The sequence below is a fragment of the Myotis daubentonii genome, chromosome 2, assembly GCF_963259705.1.
Source record: "Myotis daubentonii chromosome 2, mMyoDau2.1, whole genome shotgun sequence".
Classification (NCBI taxonomy): domain Eukaryota; kingdom Metazoa; phylum Chordata; class Mammalia; order Chiroptera; family Vespertilionidae; genus Myotis; species Myotis daubentonii.
The window spans coordinates 81,210,309-81,229,577 of NC_081841.1; the positions used below are offsets into that span (position 1 = coordinate 81,210,309).

At 41.1% G+C, this 19,269-nt stretch overlaps 1 protein-coding gene across 1 annotated transcript in view; it reads left to right on the forward strand.

The window, feature by feature from the left end:
• Positions 1 to 13,305, forward strand: part of TMTC2 (transmembrane O-mannosyltransferase targeting cadherins 2) — a 409,914-nt gene extending 396,609 nt beyond the window's left edge. The window contains exon 12 of the mRNA XM_059683726.1: positions 11,873 to 13,305. Coding sequence (XP_059539709.1) covers positions 11,873 to 12,052 — 180 coding nt within the window. The 3' untranslated portion in view covers positions 12,053 to 13,305. The remainder of the gene's footprint in view (positions 1 to 11,872) is intronic.
• Positions 13,306 to 19,269: the final 5,964 nt, after the last annotated feature.

Below are 19,269 nucleotides of genomic sequence, written 5' to 3' on the forward strand. Positions count from 1 at the left end.
AACCAGAGTTGCTCAGAGAAGAGGTAAGACATTGGTAGTGTAGGTAACGGCAATACAAAAATCTGTATTATATGCAGTTTTGGAAGCTGTTTTAGGGGGAAAAAAATGTCATCGAGCCAGTCTTTAAAACCTTCTTATAGATATAAAAATGTGCTGACTCTGCAGGCTTTAAGGAAGATGACTGATGTAGTCTGACTGCGGTGATTTCAGATAGCATCATTTCAGAAATACAGACACAATGTGCAATTGAATGTAGAGATCTAGAGGGTGATATGCGAGCATACACCATGCGAGTGACAGAAGATCTGCCCTTAAAACTCCCTTGATTTGCTATGAGTTTAGATATGCACAGGCCATGTTTATTGTTACATTTCAGCAGGTGTGACTCTTTGGCAAGTGGAAGGCTTGGCGTGTAGCATGGCTTCACCTTTATTGGTGTGCCCTGATGGAATATTTTTCTGAAATGATGTGTGGAGACCTTGCAGTCATTTTTTTCCAAGCATATATCAGCAAAGCCTTGGCCCTATAAAAGTGCAAATAGAACGCCACGCATCAGACACTGTGTTTACAGTTTAATTTTAGTCCTTGGAAAGATTAATAGTTCCCAGAGGAATTGCTTTGCTCCTGCTTGCTGTTTGATCTGATCATCCTAACTCAGAACATTCGCAAAACTTTCCGCTTCCTGCATGCAGTTCTCTCATTGAAACGTGTTTCTTCCCGCTGCGGGAGGACAGTTGCTGCCTTCTAATGTCATGTTGAAATATGCTTGCTCTCAATGACACCGTCACTCTTGAATTAATCCTGCCTGTTCACACCATGGTCCCCATCTGCTTAGTGAGAGAACAATCTTACCCATCTTTACAATGTGTGTGCCTAACCTAAATTTTAATCCACTGTTTTGAGGTCACTGATATGCTCACTCCCATACTTTAAAAAAATGAATATTTTCAAAAAGTCTTATTCAGGAACAAATCTGTGATTTCCAAAATACGCAAACTCGTATCTCTTTGTTGACCTCCATCAAATCAAAGCTATTTTATTGGCCAACATGTCAGTTAATTGGAGGACTGTTGTACATAGATTTAAAAATTTCCTGAATTTGATTGTTGTGGCTTCTTTTGAGCTTTACTCTAATATAACTCTGATTTTTGTCAATGCAGTATATCTGTACCTCTGACAGTACAAATTATCAGATGATAATTTGCATAGCAAAAAAAAGACCAGAAACCTCCCCCCCCCAAAAAAAAATGTAGCTCTCTGCTTCTATCTTCTATAAGCCCAAATATCAACATCAGTATATCTCTGAAATACATTTTAATAGCTGCATGATTATTCCAGTGACATTTTTCAACTCCTTGGAATGAGCAATCATTTTATTAAATGTATTCAAACTCACGCTTCACACATACACACTTGGATGGCCTGTACAGCTGGAAATTCCTTCTGTGTAATATGATTATGATTGAGAAAGCATGCATATGTTCCTCCCTCCCTTTCATGCTAAAAAGAAATGAATAAAGTGTAGAGTGAATTATGTTGCTTAAATCATATTTGAACTTAGAAACAGGCAAGGAATGTGGTTCAAAAAGAGGAGAATAAGGTGCTGAGGGTTTTGTGAGCGCTATCTCTATTAGCAAGGACAGAACGCTCTTGATGTTTTAAAATAGAGATGATGCTGGCTTGTTGTGCAGATTCTTTCCTAAGCGCCTTTCCTTCCGTGTCTTCAAATTCAGTACATTCTTATTTTTCCCATTTGCATGCACGGTGAATGATTCTGTATTTTTTCACTTTTTAAAGAACTTTTTATTTAATAATTTTACTGCAAACAATGAGCTACATGTTTATTTCAAATCATAAACAATATAGTGATTATATTTTATACAAGCTATGGCCCGGGTCTAGGTTTTCCATTTAGATTACGTGAGAGGCGTTCTTGTGAAATTAAGGACACCAGGAAAACATATGTTTGAAAAAGACTTATCACCAGTGAAGAGTAATTTCATAGGTCATATTCTTAATTGAGTGGGTACACTTTAAAATCTGTTAGAAATAACCACCACCTTTGAAATCACTCTGTGAGCATCACTCTTTGCTGTCCTCCAGAACTACAGCTGTTGGCATTTTGATTGCCATAAAAATGAATAGCACTCCACACTGTGGCACTCACACCCATCATAAAAGTTAAATGAGCATTCTTGTAACACCCGCTGGGATGGAGCAGATGTGGGAGGGAAGGATTGAGCGCACAGGATAGAATGTGTCACTGACAAATTGAAACTACTCCCTTAATACAGCGTTGTGTCTTGCCTGTCACCTATATCTGTTTTGTTTTATTCAAAGCTATTTCAAAAACACAAATACTGTATTGAAACTGAGAGTCAAAATGAATTATTTCTATTATCTGTCAGACTTTGCCTTGTCACGGCTGTATTTCTGGGTTATTTTCCAGTGCTGGGTGTACAGTTTGGTAAATCTTTTTGCAGAGATACTTTCTTCAAAATATGACTGTAGTGAAAATGTGACCTCAAAGAGCTGTCATTTCTGAGTTGGAAGCATTAAATTGCTTGTGGGTGTTGGTTTGTTTTTTTCATCACAGAACTTTGTGAGAGATTTTTTTGTTTATTGTATTCATATATTTCATTTTTAGTAAGAATTTTTTTTCCACTTTTGGTTTGGTCTCTGAAGGGTTAACAGCATGGCTATCTCACTGCTGATATTTTGCTCTCCAAACTAATTGAAACTCACTCTTCTTTATTAGGGCTTCTCTCCACTGCTGGCCCTGCTCTCAGCAGTTTGTTGAAAACAGGTAAAGAAGGGGTAGATCACCGAAAAGAAAATGTAAAAAGCTATTAAGCTTATGAAAATGTTACTAACCTCTCGAGCAATCAGGAAAAAGAAATTTAGCACAATAAGACAGTATTTCACAACTTTAACTTTACAAAACTTAAAATGGTCAGATGATGCCAAGTGTGATGAAGGACCCGGAATGAAGAAACCTTTGTTACATGCCGATGCTAATGCAATTTGATACAACCACACTGAGAGCAATTTGGTAATATCTGGTGAAGTAGAAGATCCCCTGTGATCCAGCAATTCCATTCCAAGAAACTCTCCCATAAGTATGTGTAGAGACAGCCCTCTATTAAAGAGTCAGTATTTCCATTCTTGGGAGAATGGGAGTCATTCACTGGAATGCATGTGAAAGAACTAAACCTTACATAGATCAACATGGATACAGTTGAAAAACAAAATGATGAGTAAAAATTCTGCCAGGGCTGACCCGCAGCCCCTAAACGACGGATGAACAAATTACTCCAACACAGTTCCACTGTGGAGGAGAGGGCTAAGGGGCTTACCTGGCTCAAGGGTCCAAGCAGCCTCCATAGCCTGCCTCATTAGGCTTTTATTGGAATTTTTATCATTAGATACAATCAATAGGGTGAATAGTCTTGGAAGGACACATGTTTACATTGTCCTCTAGGCAAGGGCATCCAGGGATGAAGCATAAGGATTCCAGTAAACACCCGGGCGTCTGCACATGCACAGACTTGCTTGGGAAGGTCAAGGAATAATTAGGGGCACTGCCTTTGATACACCCCTAAGTCTCCCCTAAGTTTGAATTCGATAAACAAGGCAGGCAGCCTTCCACACACTTCCCTTTTATCAGAATGTCCTCCTTATAAACTTTCCAACCAAGTCTCATGCTTCCCCACAAAATTCCAGTTGGGTGCTTGGTAGGATGGCATCCCATGAAGGATAATGACAAATGGATAAAGTTAAAACTTCAGAATGTATGCATTTTTTATGGGTAGACAAAAAAAAAATAAAAGTGTAAGACATACACTGGGCTGATAAATACCAACTTCAGGTGGTTTTCTTGGGAGGATGAAAGTGAGTTCAGGAATAGGACAGCAAGAGGTATTTGGGATCTTCAATTGTCTTTATAAGTTTTGTTAGGCAAGTAGACAGCTTTTTTATAGTCTCTGAAATTTTTACATGCCTAAATATCCTATATAATAAAGAGCTAATATGCTAATTAGACCAGATGGTGGACCAACCTTCTAGAACGACCAGTGGGTGGGGGGCGAGGCCAAGAGGCAGCCAGGGCTGCGAGGGCTGGGGCAGCCAGGGCTGCGAGGGCTGAGCTTCTTGCATGAATTTCATGCATTGGGCCTCTAGTTTATAATAAAAAAGAAACCTGCATATGGCTTTACTCGTGTGTTTATTCATTCATTTAATCTGTCACCCACCAATCAGTTCATTTACCCATTTAGTTATTTTTTTCCATCAAAAAAAATTTTATTTAACCCAAGAAAAGATGATTAGAACTTAAACCAAGTCGGGAGGAAGGAACAAAGAATAATTAGAAGACAGATTTAGCAGAGATTTGGAAGTAAAGTTGCCAAGACTTAACAGTTGGATGTATGTACATGTTTGTGTATGGAGGAAAGCAAGGAATCAAGTCTAATTTATTCAGGTTTCTAGCTTGGCCTTGGACTGTCTGGACAAAAGAGGAGGAATGATATGAAACTGAGGGAAATGATGTATCTAACTTTATCGCAGGTGATATTATAATTTTTTCATAAGCCTGACAGACAATCTTAAAAAAAACTTTAATCCAGTAATTATTTATTAAATATCTGCCATGTACAAGGCACAATAAATATAAATAGAATTCTTAAAATTATGCATACTCTTTTTCATGAATATTTTCTTTAAAGTTTATACCATTAATTTTTAAGCATCATGGTACAGTTACTGCTCCAGTAAATCCAATTGGGTAAGCAATTTCAACTAAATACAGTGTGCAAACTTCATCAAGTTATTTGGTAACTACTTGAAAAAGATTGAGAATCCATTAAAAACTTCAGACCATGCAAATTCATTTCTGTTATATAATTTATATTCAGAAGGGAAGTTAGAAGGTGGTTATCTTAAAAACATCCCAAGTGTGTATAGTATATTAATTGAATATTAGCTGGATAAAGGTAATCTCAGACATTCCTTTTTTAAAAAGTTATTTAGTTGATAAAACAGTAAATATGCAACTATATATATAATTTCAGCAACACTTTGAATGGAAATATTTTTAATATCTATTCTTAAATTTATTGATTATTTTTTAGAGAGGAAAAAAGAGAGAGAGAAAAGTTGATTTGTTGTTCCACTTATTTATGCATTCATTGGTTGCTTCTTATATGTGACCTGACCAGAATTCTAGCCCACAACCTTGGCATATTGGGATGACACTCTAACCAACTAAGCTACCTGGCCAGGGCTGAATGGAAATATTTTTATAAAGTTAGAAATATTGGTGTATTATCTCTGTCTATCTTTTTCATAGCTTCCCTTGCCTGTTGATTTACCTTCATAAAAGGGAAGTGGCCACAGGGATAATAATGGGTCTCAAAGAGCCAGTTACTGCCTGGGTTTCCCTGTCTTGCCTAATCAGAGTATTTCAACAAGCCCTTGCTTACCTTTTCTAGGCCCCACCTACGTCCTCTGTTCAAAGCTCTGCATTTTAGTCCTGTTCCCAATAGGAGCACGAATTCCCAATCCTAAATCTCCTTTTGGTCTCACTGTTCCTGCTCCACAGATATGCTCCCAAGACTACACAATATACAAAGGCCAGGAAAATGACTTTGCCTTCCAGTCCTGTGTGCCTAGAAGACCCTGTGGGCTCAGCTGGGCTCCTGAGGAGCCTCAAGGGAATTAGTCTAGTGTCAGACCTTTCTCGCCTTGCCTTTGTTCTACCACACCCCAGTACACATCTATTATTTTAGTTTTGCTATTTTCCTCCAATGCTGGAGAAATAAGCCAAAGACCACAGTAAATTAACAATAACGGCGGAATTCCCTAGAGACTTGAAAAAAGACGTCACTTGTTGCCTCAGCATGGCTGCCAGTCAGCCCCTTTGATGTAAAGCATCTGTTCTCTTCAAGGAAACAAGAAAGTCTGGTTCTTCTTTCTAGTCTGTGAAGTAGGAGGTGGTGTCATTTGTTGTCTGGAGCCACAAGCCCCATGTTACTGGGTTGCAAGCTGCTGACTGCCTTTGTTAACATGCTGAAGATTTCATCGGCTGTCTTTAATAAAAGAGGATGTGTGTGAGGGAAGACATCAGCCGTTGCAGTTGGGTTTCTGTTCTCCAGCCCATGACTCGTGGCTGGCAGATGGCAATGACACCCAATATGTAATCAGACAGCCAGTCACCTGGACTTCTTGCATTTCAGCTATACAGTGAAGCAATCTTTAAGTCTGTTTAGAAACCGTACTTGCTCTTATTTGGTTATGAAAAGGCTTTTTTAATTTCTTCTTATGTCCAACAATATTTAGTCCTTTACTACTCTGTTAATAAAGCTTCATTTGAATACTTTTACTACCTTAGATAATTTTTTGGGCAAGAGAAGAATTCTGTTTTGGGGAGTTTAGACATTTGATCTGACATGTTTTGTTCTATAGAAACTTCATTCTCTTATTAAGAAAAAAAAAAACAACTTTGTTTCAGAAGCTGTAAAAGGATATAATCTAGGATCTGGAAATGACCTCTAGATGAGTGCTTCTCAAATTTTAATGAGCGCACAAAGCACCTGGGTATCTTGTTAAAATTCAGAATCTTCCTCAGTAGGTGGCGCCTGAAATTCTTCATTTCTATTAAGCCCCTGGGTGATGCTGATGCCCCTCCCTGAACTCTCAATTTTGTAGCAAGGCTGGATGACCTGAAGGCAGGCAGTCCAGTGGGCATCCGCTAAGCTGCCCATGCGATTGCCGTGGAAGGGAGATATGATGGGCTTAAGAGATAAAAACCCCATCTCTGAAGAGAGAAAACAACCACAGAGGGAGAAAATAGTCTATATCTAGTTTTAGTCATAAATTTTTAACAAGCACTTGAAATTATTTATGTCAAATGACACTTTCAAAGCAGTTACCTGAGGCAGTGGATATGTATGTCACATATGAGCATACCAGCATGCCAATTTCATCAGTTTCCAGTTATGCAAATAAGAATCTATAAGTATTACATAATATATGTGCATTGATTTTTAAAATAGCTTTCTTACTCTATTAAATAGATGCATTCAAACCACAATGTTTCCTCTGAAAATTGTAATCTATTTATAATTAGATCTTTGCTTAAAAATATTGAACGAGCCGTAGCTGATGTGGCTCAGTTGTTTGGGTGTCATCTAGTGCACCAATGGGCTGCCAGTTTGATTCCTGGTCAGTGCACATGCCTGGGTTCCCCGTAGGGAGTGTATCCCTCTCACATAGATGTTTCTTTCTCCCCCTCCCCCTATCTCTGAAAAATCAATAAAAAGTCTTTTAAAAAAATTGAATGATTTTCTTAATATGCACATTTTTAGTTTACTTGGATTTTTATTCTTTAGGGGGACACAATAAGTATTATGTAAGCTTCCATGAGATCTGTTATCCCACATGAACTTCATAATGCCAATTTTTGATTATTCTTGTTTAATGAGAAACATGCTAAGTGTGGAAAGTGCAAAATTAAAGTTATTCCAAAACACCAATATAATTAGCATTCAGACTCATTTTGATAACAGATTTAACTTCTTAATTGTATTTTCTTATAATAATATTAACTTTTTCCTCCCTAATTTGAAGGTAGGGAGGTGACTCAAAGTATTCCAAGCACAGAAGAACTCAGGCTGCAATTTAAGTAATAATAGCAAAGCCTTGGTATACTTCACCACTTATTTTCACAACCTTCTTTTCCAGGTTAACCTAAGAAAGGCTACAGAGCCAGTAAAGAAAGAGCCAGTTTACAAATCCTCAGCGTTTAGAGTCAGGAGTCCTTCAGGCACACTGACAAGGAGATTCTGCTTTGTGTTTTTGAGATGATAAGGAAACAGAAAAGAAGAAGAAAAAGATAGTAATCTGTATTCTCATATACTCTTAACAACAACTCTAAGAAACAAGCACTGTTACCCCATTTCTAGAAGAAACTGAGGTCTTATATGCTTACTCAACTTGTCCAAGTGCACACATTTCTGGGTGGAACCGTCATTGGCACCTGGGCAGTGGGATTTGCTAACCTCTGAGTGTTTTTAAAAATCCCCTTGAGTTGGAATTCTAGTTAGGTACAGACACTTTGGTAATGAAGTGATTCAAGAAGGAACAGCTGTCCCACAGAGCCGTCTGGTTTCTCTCCGCCCAGCCACTGGGCCTCTTCTCTTTCTGTTAAGTAAGGAATGGTCTCCAACCCTGGTTCTCCCTCCCCATTTCCTCGCTTCCTACGCAGGATAGCAGGAAGTGTTAGGTCGGAGAGAGCCCAGGATCAGAGACATGTGATGAGACAATGGACTCCCCCTGGGATTTCTCACAGATCAACGTGCCAGACACAGATACCGGCTTCTCCCTGAATCCACATACCCCCACACAGATAGGGACTTCTTCTGAATACCCCCGCCCATCCCCTGTGGCAGAGAATTCCTCAGCTCATGTCCCCGCCCCTCACCCAACCACAGTATAAAAAAAGCACCCCCCTCCCTGTTGGCGTGAATCCACGTGCCCTGTCCTGGGGGTACGTGGGTCTCCCGGGGACGCAGAATAAACCTTTTCCTTTCCTTTCTTTTCTGATTCACTGGACTCTATTTCTTGCGCCGCCTCCTGAGCCATCTAACCTAACATTTGGTGCCGAAACCCGGGATCGAACCAGGGACCCGGGTTTCAAGGCACCAAATGTGAGGTGGCCCAGAAAAGCGGCGAAGAGAACAAAGAGAACCGAGTGAATCAGAAAGAAAAAGGAGAAGTTTATTTGCGTTCTCGGGCGAGACCCACTGACCCAAAAGGTGGGGTCAGTGAATGTCGCGCCTCCAGGGAGGGAGGGGGATCTTTTTATTCAGGTGTTTGGTGAGGGCGGGGGGCCTGAACTGGGGAAGTCTGCACCGCAGGGATCATCATGACACTCAACTGAGAAAGTCTCAGCTGCAGGGGAGTGGGCGGAATATTCAGGACGAAGTTCTTATCTTATCTGTGTGGGGGTATGTGAATTCAGGGAGAAGAAGCTGGTGTCTGGCACGTTGATCTGTGAGAAATCCCAGGGGAAGTCCATTGTCTCATCACATGTCTGCATGTATCTGATCCTGGGCTCTCTCCGACCTAACAGGAAGTAGGAACACTTCATCTATTTAGCGTCTCTAGTAATTCAGACTGTGAACACACTTCACCATCAGTTTAGTAGCTGTTTATTGGTAGTGATGCTAAGCTCTGTGAGGGGACATCATTCAGAAATGTGTTCAAGCATCAAACGCAAGATAATAGTGGTGGTATGACAACACCGTTCTCTTAGGAAGACAGAGTAGGTGGTGTTATTTTAGGTTTCCAATGTGGAGATAGTCACTGCACATGTAATTTGGAGCTGTGTTTATTTGGAGTGGTGTTTAAAATTAGATGTTGACCATCTGTATTTTTCTTGATAAGTGTGGAGTCATCCAGACTAAAAGGTTTTCGAAGGTTAGTAATAGCTTATATTTGCAACATTCTTTTTGGAAAGGATGTTGAAAAGCTGGAGAATAATGCCCAGTAGTTGAGGACTTTAAGAGAATTTTGGTATACATCCAGACACATATTATGTAGCCATTGAAATAAAAATTGTAAAGTTTGTATAGCAACATAAATATCACAAACATGCATTTGCTATATCTCAAGCACAGTGAGCCAGGAAAAGTAAACTTGACATTTGTAGAGTATCTACAATGTGCATGTACAGTGCTACATTTGTTTATTTTCTCTTATCTTTCTAACAATGTGCAGAAAGTTGATATTATTTCAGTATTTCATAAATGAAAGAACTGAGACACAGATATATTAGGGGACTTCACCAAGGTCATAGCAGTGGCTGAGCAAGAACTCAAATCCACATCTCTGACAATCCAAATCTGATCCTTTTTCCCCAGTTGGTTTATTCTGAGCTATTCACCCCTCTCCCCAGCATTGCTCTGGTTCAGAAATAATTGTTTTTACAGTAAAGAGTAGAGTCATATGAATTCAGCTGAAAAATGCATGCATTGTGAAAATGTTAAATCATAGAAATAATTGTGAATTATTTTAGGCGGTATCAGATTTGCCAAGACAATTAAGAGTTGACATCATCTGAAAAATGAAAATATAATCTTAGCATAAACACTTTTAGTTTTATCTGATATTTGAAATATGCATTTATGTAACTGCCAAAATATTAGCTACTCTGCAAGCCAGACAGTTCCAGGGACAAGACAAGAGCAGTACAGCCCTTATTCATTGATAGCAAGCAAAATGTTTTTTCCTTTGTAAGGAATGTTGTTATTAACTAATGTCTGAGAATTTGGGGATGGAAACCCTGTATTAAACTAGTGCTACATAACATACTTTTTTAAAAAAAGTTTGCCTTTCACATGATAACTTTGTTGCCGGGAGCTGGTCCATCCTTGCTGTTTCAAGGGACCTGGCATATATGGCATACGGTTCTTAATATGTTTGCTCACCTTCTTGGCGCTGTGTTTTAACCAAAGTCACCTCTCCGAGAAAGGTTGAATCCCCAGGTAGGGATTTTCCCCTGAAGTTAGGGAGGGAATAAAACCCCTCAACTAAGTGCCAGGCGGGTAATTAATCCCTTTAACTACGAACAATCATGCTTAAACTACATAATCTTTTCTCCCTGGAATGGAGATAAGAAACGCCCTAACCTTTGTAATAGAGATTGATAGGATTGAATCAACTGGTATAAATACAGTTGTAACAAGACAGAAAGACTCAGAACTTAGAACACAGAATTCAGAAGACAGAAGAAGACAGAACTCAGAACACAGAACTTCAGACACAGAACTCAGAACACAGGGCTTGGAAGACAGGACCAAGAGAGACAGAGCCTAGGCACAGAACCTACACAGAACGTTCTCTAGAGACAGAAGAACTTCGCTGGAGAGAGCATGCCGGAGGATCCTGGACAGGGACTGGCCTTGGAGCCTGGAGGCGGAGCCTGGCAAGAGATCAACTGAACACTTTGTATTACAATTACCACACATTACAGAAAAATCTGTTTGCAAATTATTTTTAAACAAATAGCATAAAACTTCTCTTATAAAGGTAACGTATTTTATCTATTATTAGGTGTTTTTAATTCACTGTATTTAGAGTAAACACTTACCATTAGTAGGTTAAAAACTGACTTAAAAGTAAAGACTTTGTCTCATTAAATTACTTGAGCTAGATTTGGAAAGGACTGTAGTGGTTTCATTTGAATTTTTTTTTCCAGGATAGTTTACCCTGAAAACATCAGTAAAACTACAGTATATTTTACTTATTCATGTTTTTATAAATGGTGTGGAATATTACTAAGGAGAGGGAACAAAGGTGGGGGGTGGAGGGGGTCAATGGGAAAAAAACAAACAAAGGGGCCATCTGTAATACTTTCAACAATAAAGATAAATTTTTAAAAAAGAATTTTAAAAAGTGGGTGGACACAGAAATTTGTCAGCTTTTCCCATTTAATATTGTATTTCTTGGTGTTGAGTTGACCAAAAGTTTAATTCTGTCTATCTGAAATTGTATCGCTTTTTTTCTCAGAGTGGTACCACCTGACTAGGTTGCTAGGTTTTCATATGTAACCCATTCTTTCTCATTAAAGACGAAAACTATTTCTCTAGCTGCCTGCCCTTTTTAAAAAGGTACAAAGTACACAGCGGCTGTTTGGAAACTTTTTTTCCCTCCTTCCTAGTTATCTTTGTCTGTTTGTATAAATTGCTAAATTGCTTCCATAAAATGCCTCCAGACATAAGGGAATCATTTGCATAAGCGGATGAAGATTTTTGTCTTCCTCGAAGGAAAGCTTGCGATGGCCTCTTAATGGGTTTCTTCCTCTCTCTGGCCCTAGTATCCGGCTGCGCTGATGAACCTGGGAGCCATCCTGCACCTGAACGGCCGGCTGCACAAGGCCGAGGCCAACTACCTGCGGGCGCTGCAGCTCAAGCCGGACGACGTCATCACGCAGTCCAATCTCCGCAAACTCTGGAACATCATGGAAAAGCAAGGCTTAAAGACTTCCAAGACCTGACACAGGCAGCGTCTCTTCCTCCTCCACATTCTCCAGCTGGCTTCCTTAACCAACAGGACTTCCCAGCGGGGCTAGGACAAGAGCTGGTTTGGACTTCAAGGCCAGGGCAGAGGTCACCGAGGTCACTGCCTCTTCTGGGAATATCCACTTAGCTGTTGGCACAGCCTTTAACACCAAAAACGGGGGTGGGGGGGGGGTGGGGGGGGAGATTTGGAAACCTCCTGAAGGATGTAATTGTTACCCATAGAACTAAACCAGAGCACTTAACAAAGGATCTCTTGGCCTTCTGAAAGAGGGACGGCGTCTAACTTCCAAAATGTGTGCATTTTTGAAAGCTAATTGAGAAATTATATTGTTTCCTAAACACTGTGAGAGGAAGCCAGAGTGTCCATTCAGCCACGGTAAACTATGAAGGTCAGTGTGCATAAGAGAGATTAACCGTAGTGTGAGCCCAGGGAGCCGGCAGTCATCCTGATGTGCTGCCTTCCCTCTCTGGGACAGCCTGCTCACCAAAAGTCTGCAACTTAGAAAACGCCTTTTTTTTTTTTTAATACGATGTCAGGACCTGTGAGAGTCTACACTTGTTTCCTGACTAGTGCACATGCCGCATTATGATTTGGATGTCAGTCTTCACTTTCTTGGGAATCATTTGCTTTTCATGATCTGAAAAGGATATGCAGCGTAGCGAAAACCCCATTTCACACTGGTATTGTAGGAGGGGCCAGGGAGGCCTCATACTTGTCAGGCAGGCATTTTTTACTTTAAAGTCGCCAATATTTATCCCCCCCCCACACACACACACAAAAATGAAAGAAAGAAAGAAAGAAAGAAAGAAAGAAAGAAAGAAAGAAAGAAAGAAAGAAAGAAAGAAAGAAAGAAAGAAAGAACTGCCTAGGAGAATTCATTGTGTTAATTCTTAGGCTTTTGAAATTGCCTTTTTAAATGGCTATTCCTGGTTAATGCACATGCTTATATAAGGATTATAACAAAAGGAAGCTTAAAGGTGTTCTAGCTCCAATAACTAACCAGCAGCCATTAGACATAAGGGAAGGTGCTTTGTGCTTTCCAGATGTTACTGGTTAAAAAAACAAGTCTGCTCGAAGGAGCGTATAATGATGGTTACCAATGACTTTATATTTGGGAAATGTTATTATGAAATGCTAATATCTTTCTAATAGGTACCAGAACAGTAATGCTGATACGGTTTTAAGGAATTGTTTTTATCATATTTTTCATATTTTGCTCTTCCCCCCCCCCCCCAAAAAAAAAAACGTAAAAATGACTTCTGATTTTAAGCTGCAGTAGAGTGTAGCATTAGCCTGCGTGTTTTTAGGTTTTCTGCCAAGTGCTTTTTACAGTTGAAAACCATTTCTCACTAGCAAATTTGGTGTTTTGTTTCATTACCTATTTGTGACCACTTCAACGTTCATTTCACAAGTAAAGGAGTATAAAAGATGTAGAGAAGAACATTTGTTGAACATTTTTTTGACTTGCAGTCAGACTTTGCTACTAAAAATTAACTTTGTGAAAACAATAGCCCACTATTAGCTTCTTCATAAAGTAGAAACACAATACTGTACATATTTATTTATTTATTATTCTATAATAGCAGAATAACAAACAAAACTTGATTCATCAAGCCAATTCCTTGCAACTGAAAATTAGCTTTTTCTCCTTTACACTCATGCTCCATGTATATATGGTCAGCATCCCCATTAAAGGGAAGCTGCACATACAAATACATCATACTATGTTTTCTCCATATTTTATATTTTTTTCTGCATATCTGAATACAGTGGGATAAAGAATTTGAAGTAGTGTTCCTATGGCATTAGTGTTTTTGTAAGAAGGGCAAATGTAGTGAGAGAGATTTGGTGATGACATTAATAAGAAGGCCCTCCTACCATGTATAGTATTTTGTAAACATTTCACTGAGGGGCCAAAAGTTAAATTATAACTAAATCACTGTGTTCTCAGAATGATATTTAACAGTTAACAACAACAAACCCGTGGTCAAACCAAAAATAGGGGTTGAAGTGTATTTTTCATCTTCTACTGCATTGGCAATTGCAAACAAATAAATACAAAAGGAATTTAATATAAGGATATAGAGATGAATTCAATGTCTAACATTTTTATTTATTTAAATATTGACCTATGATGATTTCCTAGTTTTAACACTTTACGTCTTTTTATTGTTATTATTCTTCCTTTCAAAACACTTGGTTCTTAATAGGTTTGCTGATTGCACAGTAGAGGCACTTCATGTTGACCCAGTTCCCAAGTAGCATTAATAATTGGGCCTGTGTCATAAAATGCATGGATCTTTAATAACAAAATGTCCCTGACACCTTCTATCACAGGGCTGGGCTTAGACCAACTTGGGGGGAGGGCACCAGGGGGGCATAATAGAACATGGTCAAAAAAGTCTCCGCTCAGGGATTTATGGTGGATTATTGCAGACAGTGCTAAAAATATAGAGCACAAGACACGTTTACTAAATTAAAATTTTATTTTTTGAGAAGCTGTTATTTGTATAAATTATCAAGATTTGTAGGCTTTCCTTTTGTAGAAATAATTGTTTTATGTGCCAGAGAATTTCAATTTTGTTTTCAACAATAAAGCATTGATAACAAATATGTTGTTTAAGCCTTTTTTTTTCAGTCTTCCACAGCAACAAAACTTATACTCTCTTGGGTTTTAGCAGAACTAGGAGATAATTTTTAAAAGGTGGAGATTGAGAGTCAAATAGAGACAGAATGTGGCTAATGCAGGGTTCTCAAACGTTTTAATCAGGGGGCCAGTTCACTGTCCCTCAGACAGTTGGAGAGCCGAACTATAGTTTAAAAAAAAACTATGAACAAATTCCTATGCACACTGCACATATCTTATTTTGAAGTAAAAAAACAAAACGGGAACAAATAGAATATTTGTATTTGCATGTGGCCCGCGGGCTGTAGTTTGAGGACCCCTAGGCTAATGTATAATAAGAATTATTAACTTTTAATAGTTATAGTAATAATAAGGGTTGCTGATGTCATTAGATTTTCCATGTTCAGAAAAGATGGCATGGTCCTGGCTGGTATGGCTAAATTGGTTGAATATTGTCCCATGTACCATTCACTGAAAGGTTGCCAGTTCATTCCCTGGTCAGGGCACATGCCCAGGTTGTGGGCTCGATCCTCAGTTGGGCTGTGAGCCAAGTAATGTTTCTCTCTCTCTCTCTCTCTCTCTCTCTCTCTCTCTCTCTCTCTCTCTCTCTCTCTCTCTCTCTCTTCCTCCATCCTCCTCTCCCTTCCTCTCCAAAAGATTAATAAATTAGCCCAGCCAGCATGGCTCAGTGGTTGAACATCAATCTATAAACCAGGAGGTCAGAGTTTGATTCCTGGTCAGGGCACATGCCCAGGTTTTGGGCTTGATCCCCAGTAGGGGGTGTGGAGGGAGCAGCCAATTAATAATTCTCTCTCATCTTTGATGTTTCTCTCTCCCTCTCCCTTCCTCTCTGAAATATATATATATATATATATATATATATATCCTATATAATAAGAGAAAAATATGCTAATTAGCCTGGATATGCTAATTAGTCATGATCGGTATGCAAATTGACCATCACTTTAACACACAAGATGGTCACCACAAGATGGCCAGCAGGGGAGGGCAGTTGGGGGGCAACCAGGCCTGCAGGGGAGAGCAGTTAGGGGTGACTGGGCCAGCAGGGAAGGGAAGTTGGGGGCGACCAGGCCTGCAGGGGAGGGCCATTGGGAGAGACCGGGCCTGCAGGGGAGGGCAGTTGGGGGCAATCGGGCTGGTAGGGGAGGGCAGTTGAGGGCGATTGGCCGGCAGGGGAACAGTTAGGTGTTGATCAGGCTGGCAAGGCAGTGATTAGGGGGTGATCAGGCTGGCAGGCAGAAGCGGTTAGGGGCAATCAGGTAGACAGGCAGGCGAGCGGTTGGGAGCTAGAAGTTCTGTATTATGAGAGGGATGTCTGACTGCCTGTTTAGGCCCAATTTCATGGGCAGTCGGACATCCCTCGAGGGGTCCCAGATTGGAGAGGGTGCTGGATGGGCTGAGGGACACCGTCCCCCCCACCCCCCAGTTTACGAATTTCATGCACCGGGCCTCTAATATATATATCCTATCTAAAAATAGACAAATATGGTAATTAACCATACCTCCGCTATGCTTTCCATTGGCTAATCAGCAGGATATGCAAATTAACTGCCAACAAAAATGGTGGCTGGCAGCCACACAGCTGAAGTGAACATGAGGCTTGCTTGCTCCAGTGATGGAGGAAGCCAAGGTTCCCCGCCTGCTGCGGCCCAGCTCTGAGCTCCGGATGCAACAATGTTGCAATTATAGAAGCTAAACAAACCCCAGATACCTGCTTTCAGCCAGCAACGGGCGCAGAGCTTAGAGCGTCATGATGGCAACAGAGTTTCAATTATAGAAGCTAAACAAACCAGATACCTGCTTTCAGCAGGAAACGGCCTCAGAACTGGAGCTGGCTCTCAGCTCTAGTAATAGCCGTAGAAGGTAAATAAACCCCAGAATAAAAAAAAAAAAAAAGAGGCTGGGAGCTTCAGTCGCATGCCAGCCTGAAAACGGCCCTCAGCCCCTCATCCAGGCTGGCCAGCCACCCCAGTGGGGACCCCCACCCTGAAGGGAGTGTGACCAGCTGCAAACAGCCATCAGTCCGTCATCCAGGCTGGCCAGGCACCCCAGTGGGACCCTCACCCTGATCCAGATCACCCTTCAGAGCAAACCGGCCGGCCCCCTCCCGTGCACCAGGCCTCTATCCTATATAGTAAAAGGGTAATATGCAAACTGACCCTAACAGCAGAAAGACTGGGAATGACTGGTCACTATGACACACCCTGACCACCAGGGGGCAGATGCTCAGTGCAGGAGCTGCCCTCTGGTGGTCAGTGCGCTCTCACAGGGGGGAGCTCTGCTCAAGCCACAAGCCAGGCTGCCAGCTGCCAGTACAGCAGTGGTGGTGGGAGCCTTTCCTGCCTCCTCAGCAGCGCTAACGATGTCTGACTGCAGCTTAGGTCTGCTCCCCACTGGGAAGTGGACATTCCCTGAGGGCTGCCGGGCTGCCAGAGGGATGTCTGATTGGCATCTTAGGCCCAATCCCCCAGGGAGCAGGCCTAAGCCAGCAAGTGGTCACCCCTGAGGAGTCCCAGACTGCGAAAGGGCACAGGCCGGCTGAGGGACCCCCTACCCCTGAGTGCACAGATTTTTGTGCACTGGACCTCTAATATATAATAAAAGGCTAATATGCAAATTGACCAAACAGCAGAACGACCGGTTGCTATGATGCGCACTGACCACCAGAGGGAAGACACTCAATGCAGGAGCTGCCCCCTGGTTGTCAGTGTGCTCCCACAGGGAAAGCACCGCTCAGCCAGAAGCCAGGCTCATGGTTGGCAAGTGCAATGGCAGTGGCGGGAGCCTCTCCTGCCTCTGCAGCAGTGCTAAGGATGTCCGACTGATGGCTTAGGCCAGTGGTCAGCAAACTCATTAGTCAACAGAGCCAACTATCAACATTACAACGATTAAAATTTCTTTTGAGAGCCAAATCTTTTTAACTTAAACTGTATAGGTAGGTACATTCAACTTTAAATTCAACCTTAAATTCATGGTTTTCATCTTCCATTTTTCTTTGATTCTTTTTTGTAGCCATCTCAAACAGGGCACCTAAAAGAATGTTTCATTTTATAATAATAAAGCCACCAACACAAAAGAATTACAATTCTTAAATTGATGACAAAAATACCTGTAGGATTTGCAGCTGGTTGGAAAAATACAGGTAACTTTATGCTTCGAGTAGGTACTTTTGTCACCCTTGTGCAATTTGTGGACGCGACTAGCACTAACGACTGCACAATGAGATTGCTGACTGACTGGCTCACTCAACTCGTGCATGAATCGCACACACCTCCCCCATGCTGTGTATCCCGTCGCCTGACTGACACCCCCACTTCTTCTAACACCACTTCTTCAAAATAGACTGGCCCAGGCTGAAAACTGACTCCTGCGCATGGGCCACAAAGTTTCAGTCGCACTGTACATGCACGCCTGCACATGGTATTTTGTGGAAGAGCCACACTCAAGAGGCCAGAGAGCCGCATGTGGCTTCCAAGCCGCGGTTTGCCAACCACTGGCTTAGGCCCACTCCCTGCCTAAGCTGTCAGTCGGACATCCCCCTGAGGGCTCCCAGACTACAAGAAGGTGCCAGCCGGGCTGAGGGCCCGCCCCCACCCCCCCACGAGTGCATGAATTTCATGCACCGGGCCTCTGGTATATATTAAAAAAATCAAAAACATATTTTTTAAAAAGAAAAGATGACATGGTTTTTGTTTTGTTTTATAGATGAACTATAGAAAAGTATTAGTAAATATCCAAAACAGGACCAATTCCCTACTTCTCAAGTTGCTTGGTAAAAATGGCCATAATTAGAAGACCCCGGTTCTCCAGCTCTAGTCCAGAGGTAAGCGCAGCCCCAATCTGCTGAGAGACGTGGATGTGGTACATTCAGGGGTTAGTTATAAAGAAACCTTGGGTCCCAAACAAGGTGCAAACTGACATATGGAGAATTTGATAATCTTGAGAAAATTGCCATATATAGAATGATTGTATATTGCCTAATTCTTTTTATTACAGAATAAAATTTAGCTGTAAAGATTTTATTTTCTGCTAAACAACCTATGGATGTGTCAGGTTCTGTTCCAGCTTTAGTTAAGAAAACCAGGGCTCAGAGGCATGAAATAACTTGTTCAGGTCACTATGCTAGCAACCAGCATCCCTGTCCCCATGTTGTCGTATGCTTGTATGTCTCCTGTCACGTGAGCACTCAAACCCTAAACCCAAGTCTGAAGATGAGGTTTTTCACCTTCCTTGGCATTTCTCTAGCTATTCCCTTTTCTGCATTCTCTGCCTCTCTCATTGCAGATGATCCTGAAGATTGGAGAGGTTACTACACTCTGAATGTTTATGCCCCCCCCCCAAAAAAAACTAATGCCTATAGGTGATGGGGAAGTAGGGGAGTGATTAGGTTATGAAGGTGAAGCCCTCATTAATGAGATAAATACCCTTGTAGAAGAATCCCCAAAGAACTCTTACCCCTTCGTCCAGGTGAGGATTCAACAAGAAGTCTGCAACCCAGAGGAGGGTCTTCACCAACCATGCTGGTACCTAATCTCAGACTTCCA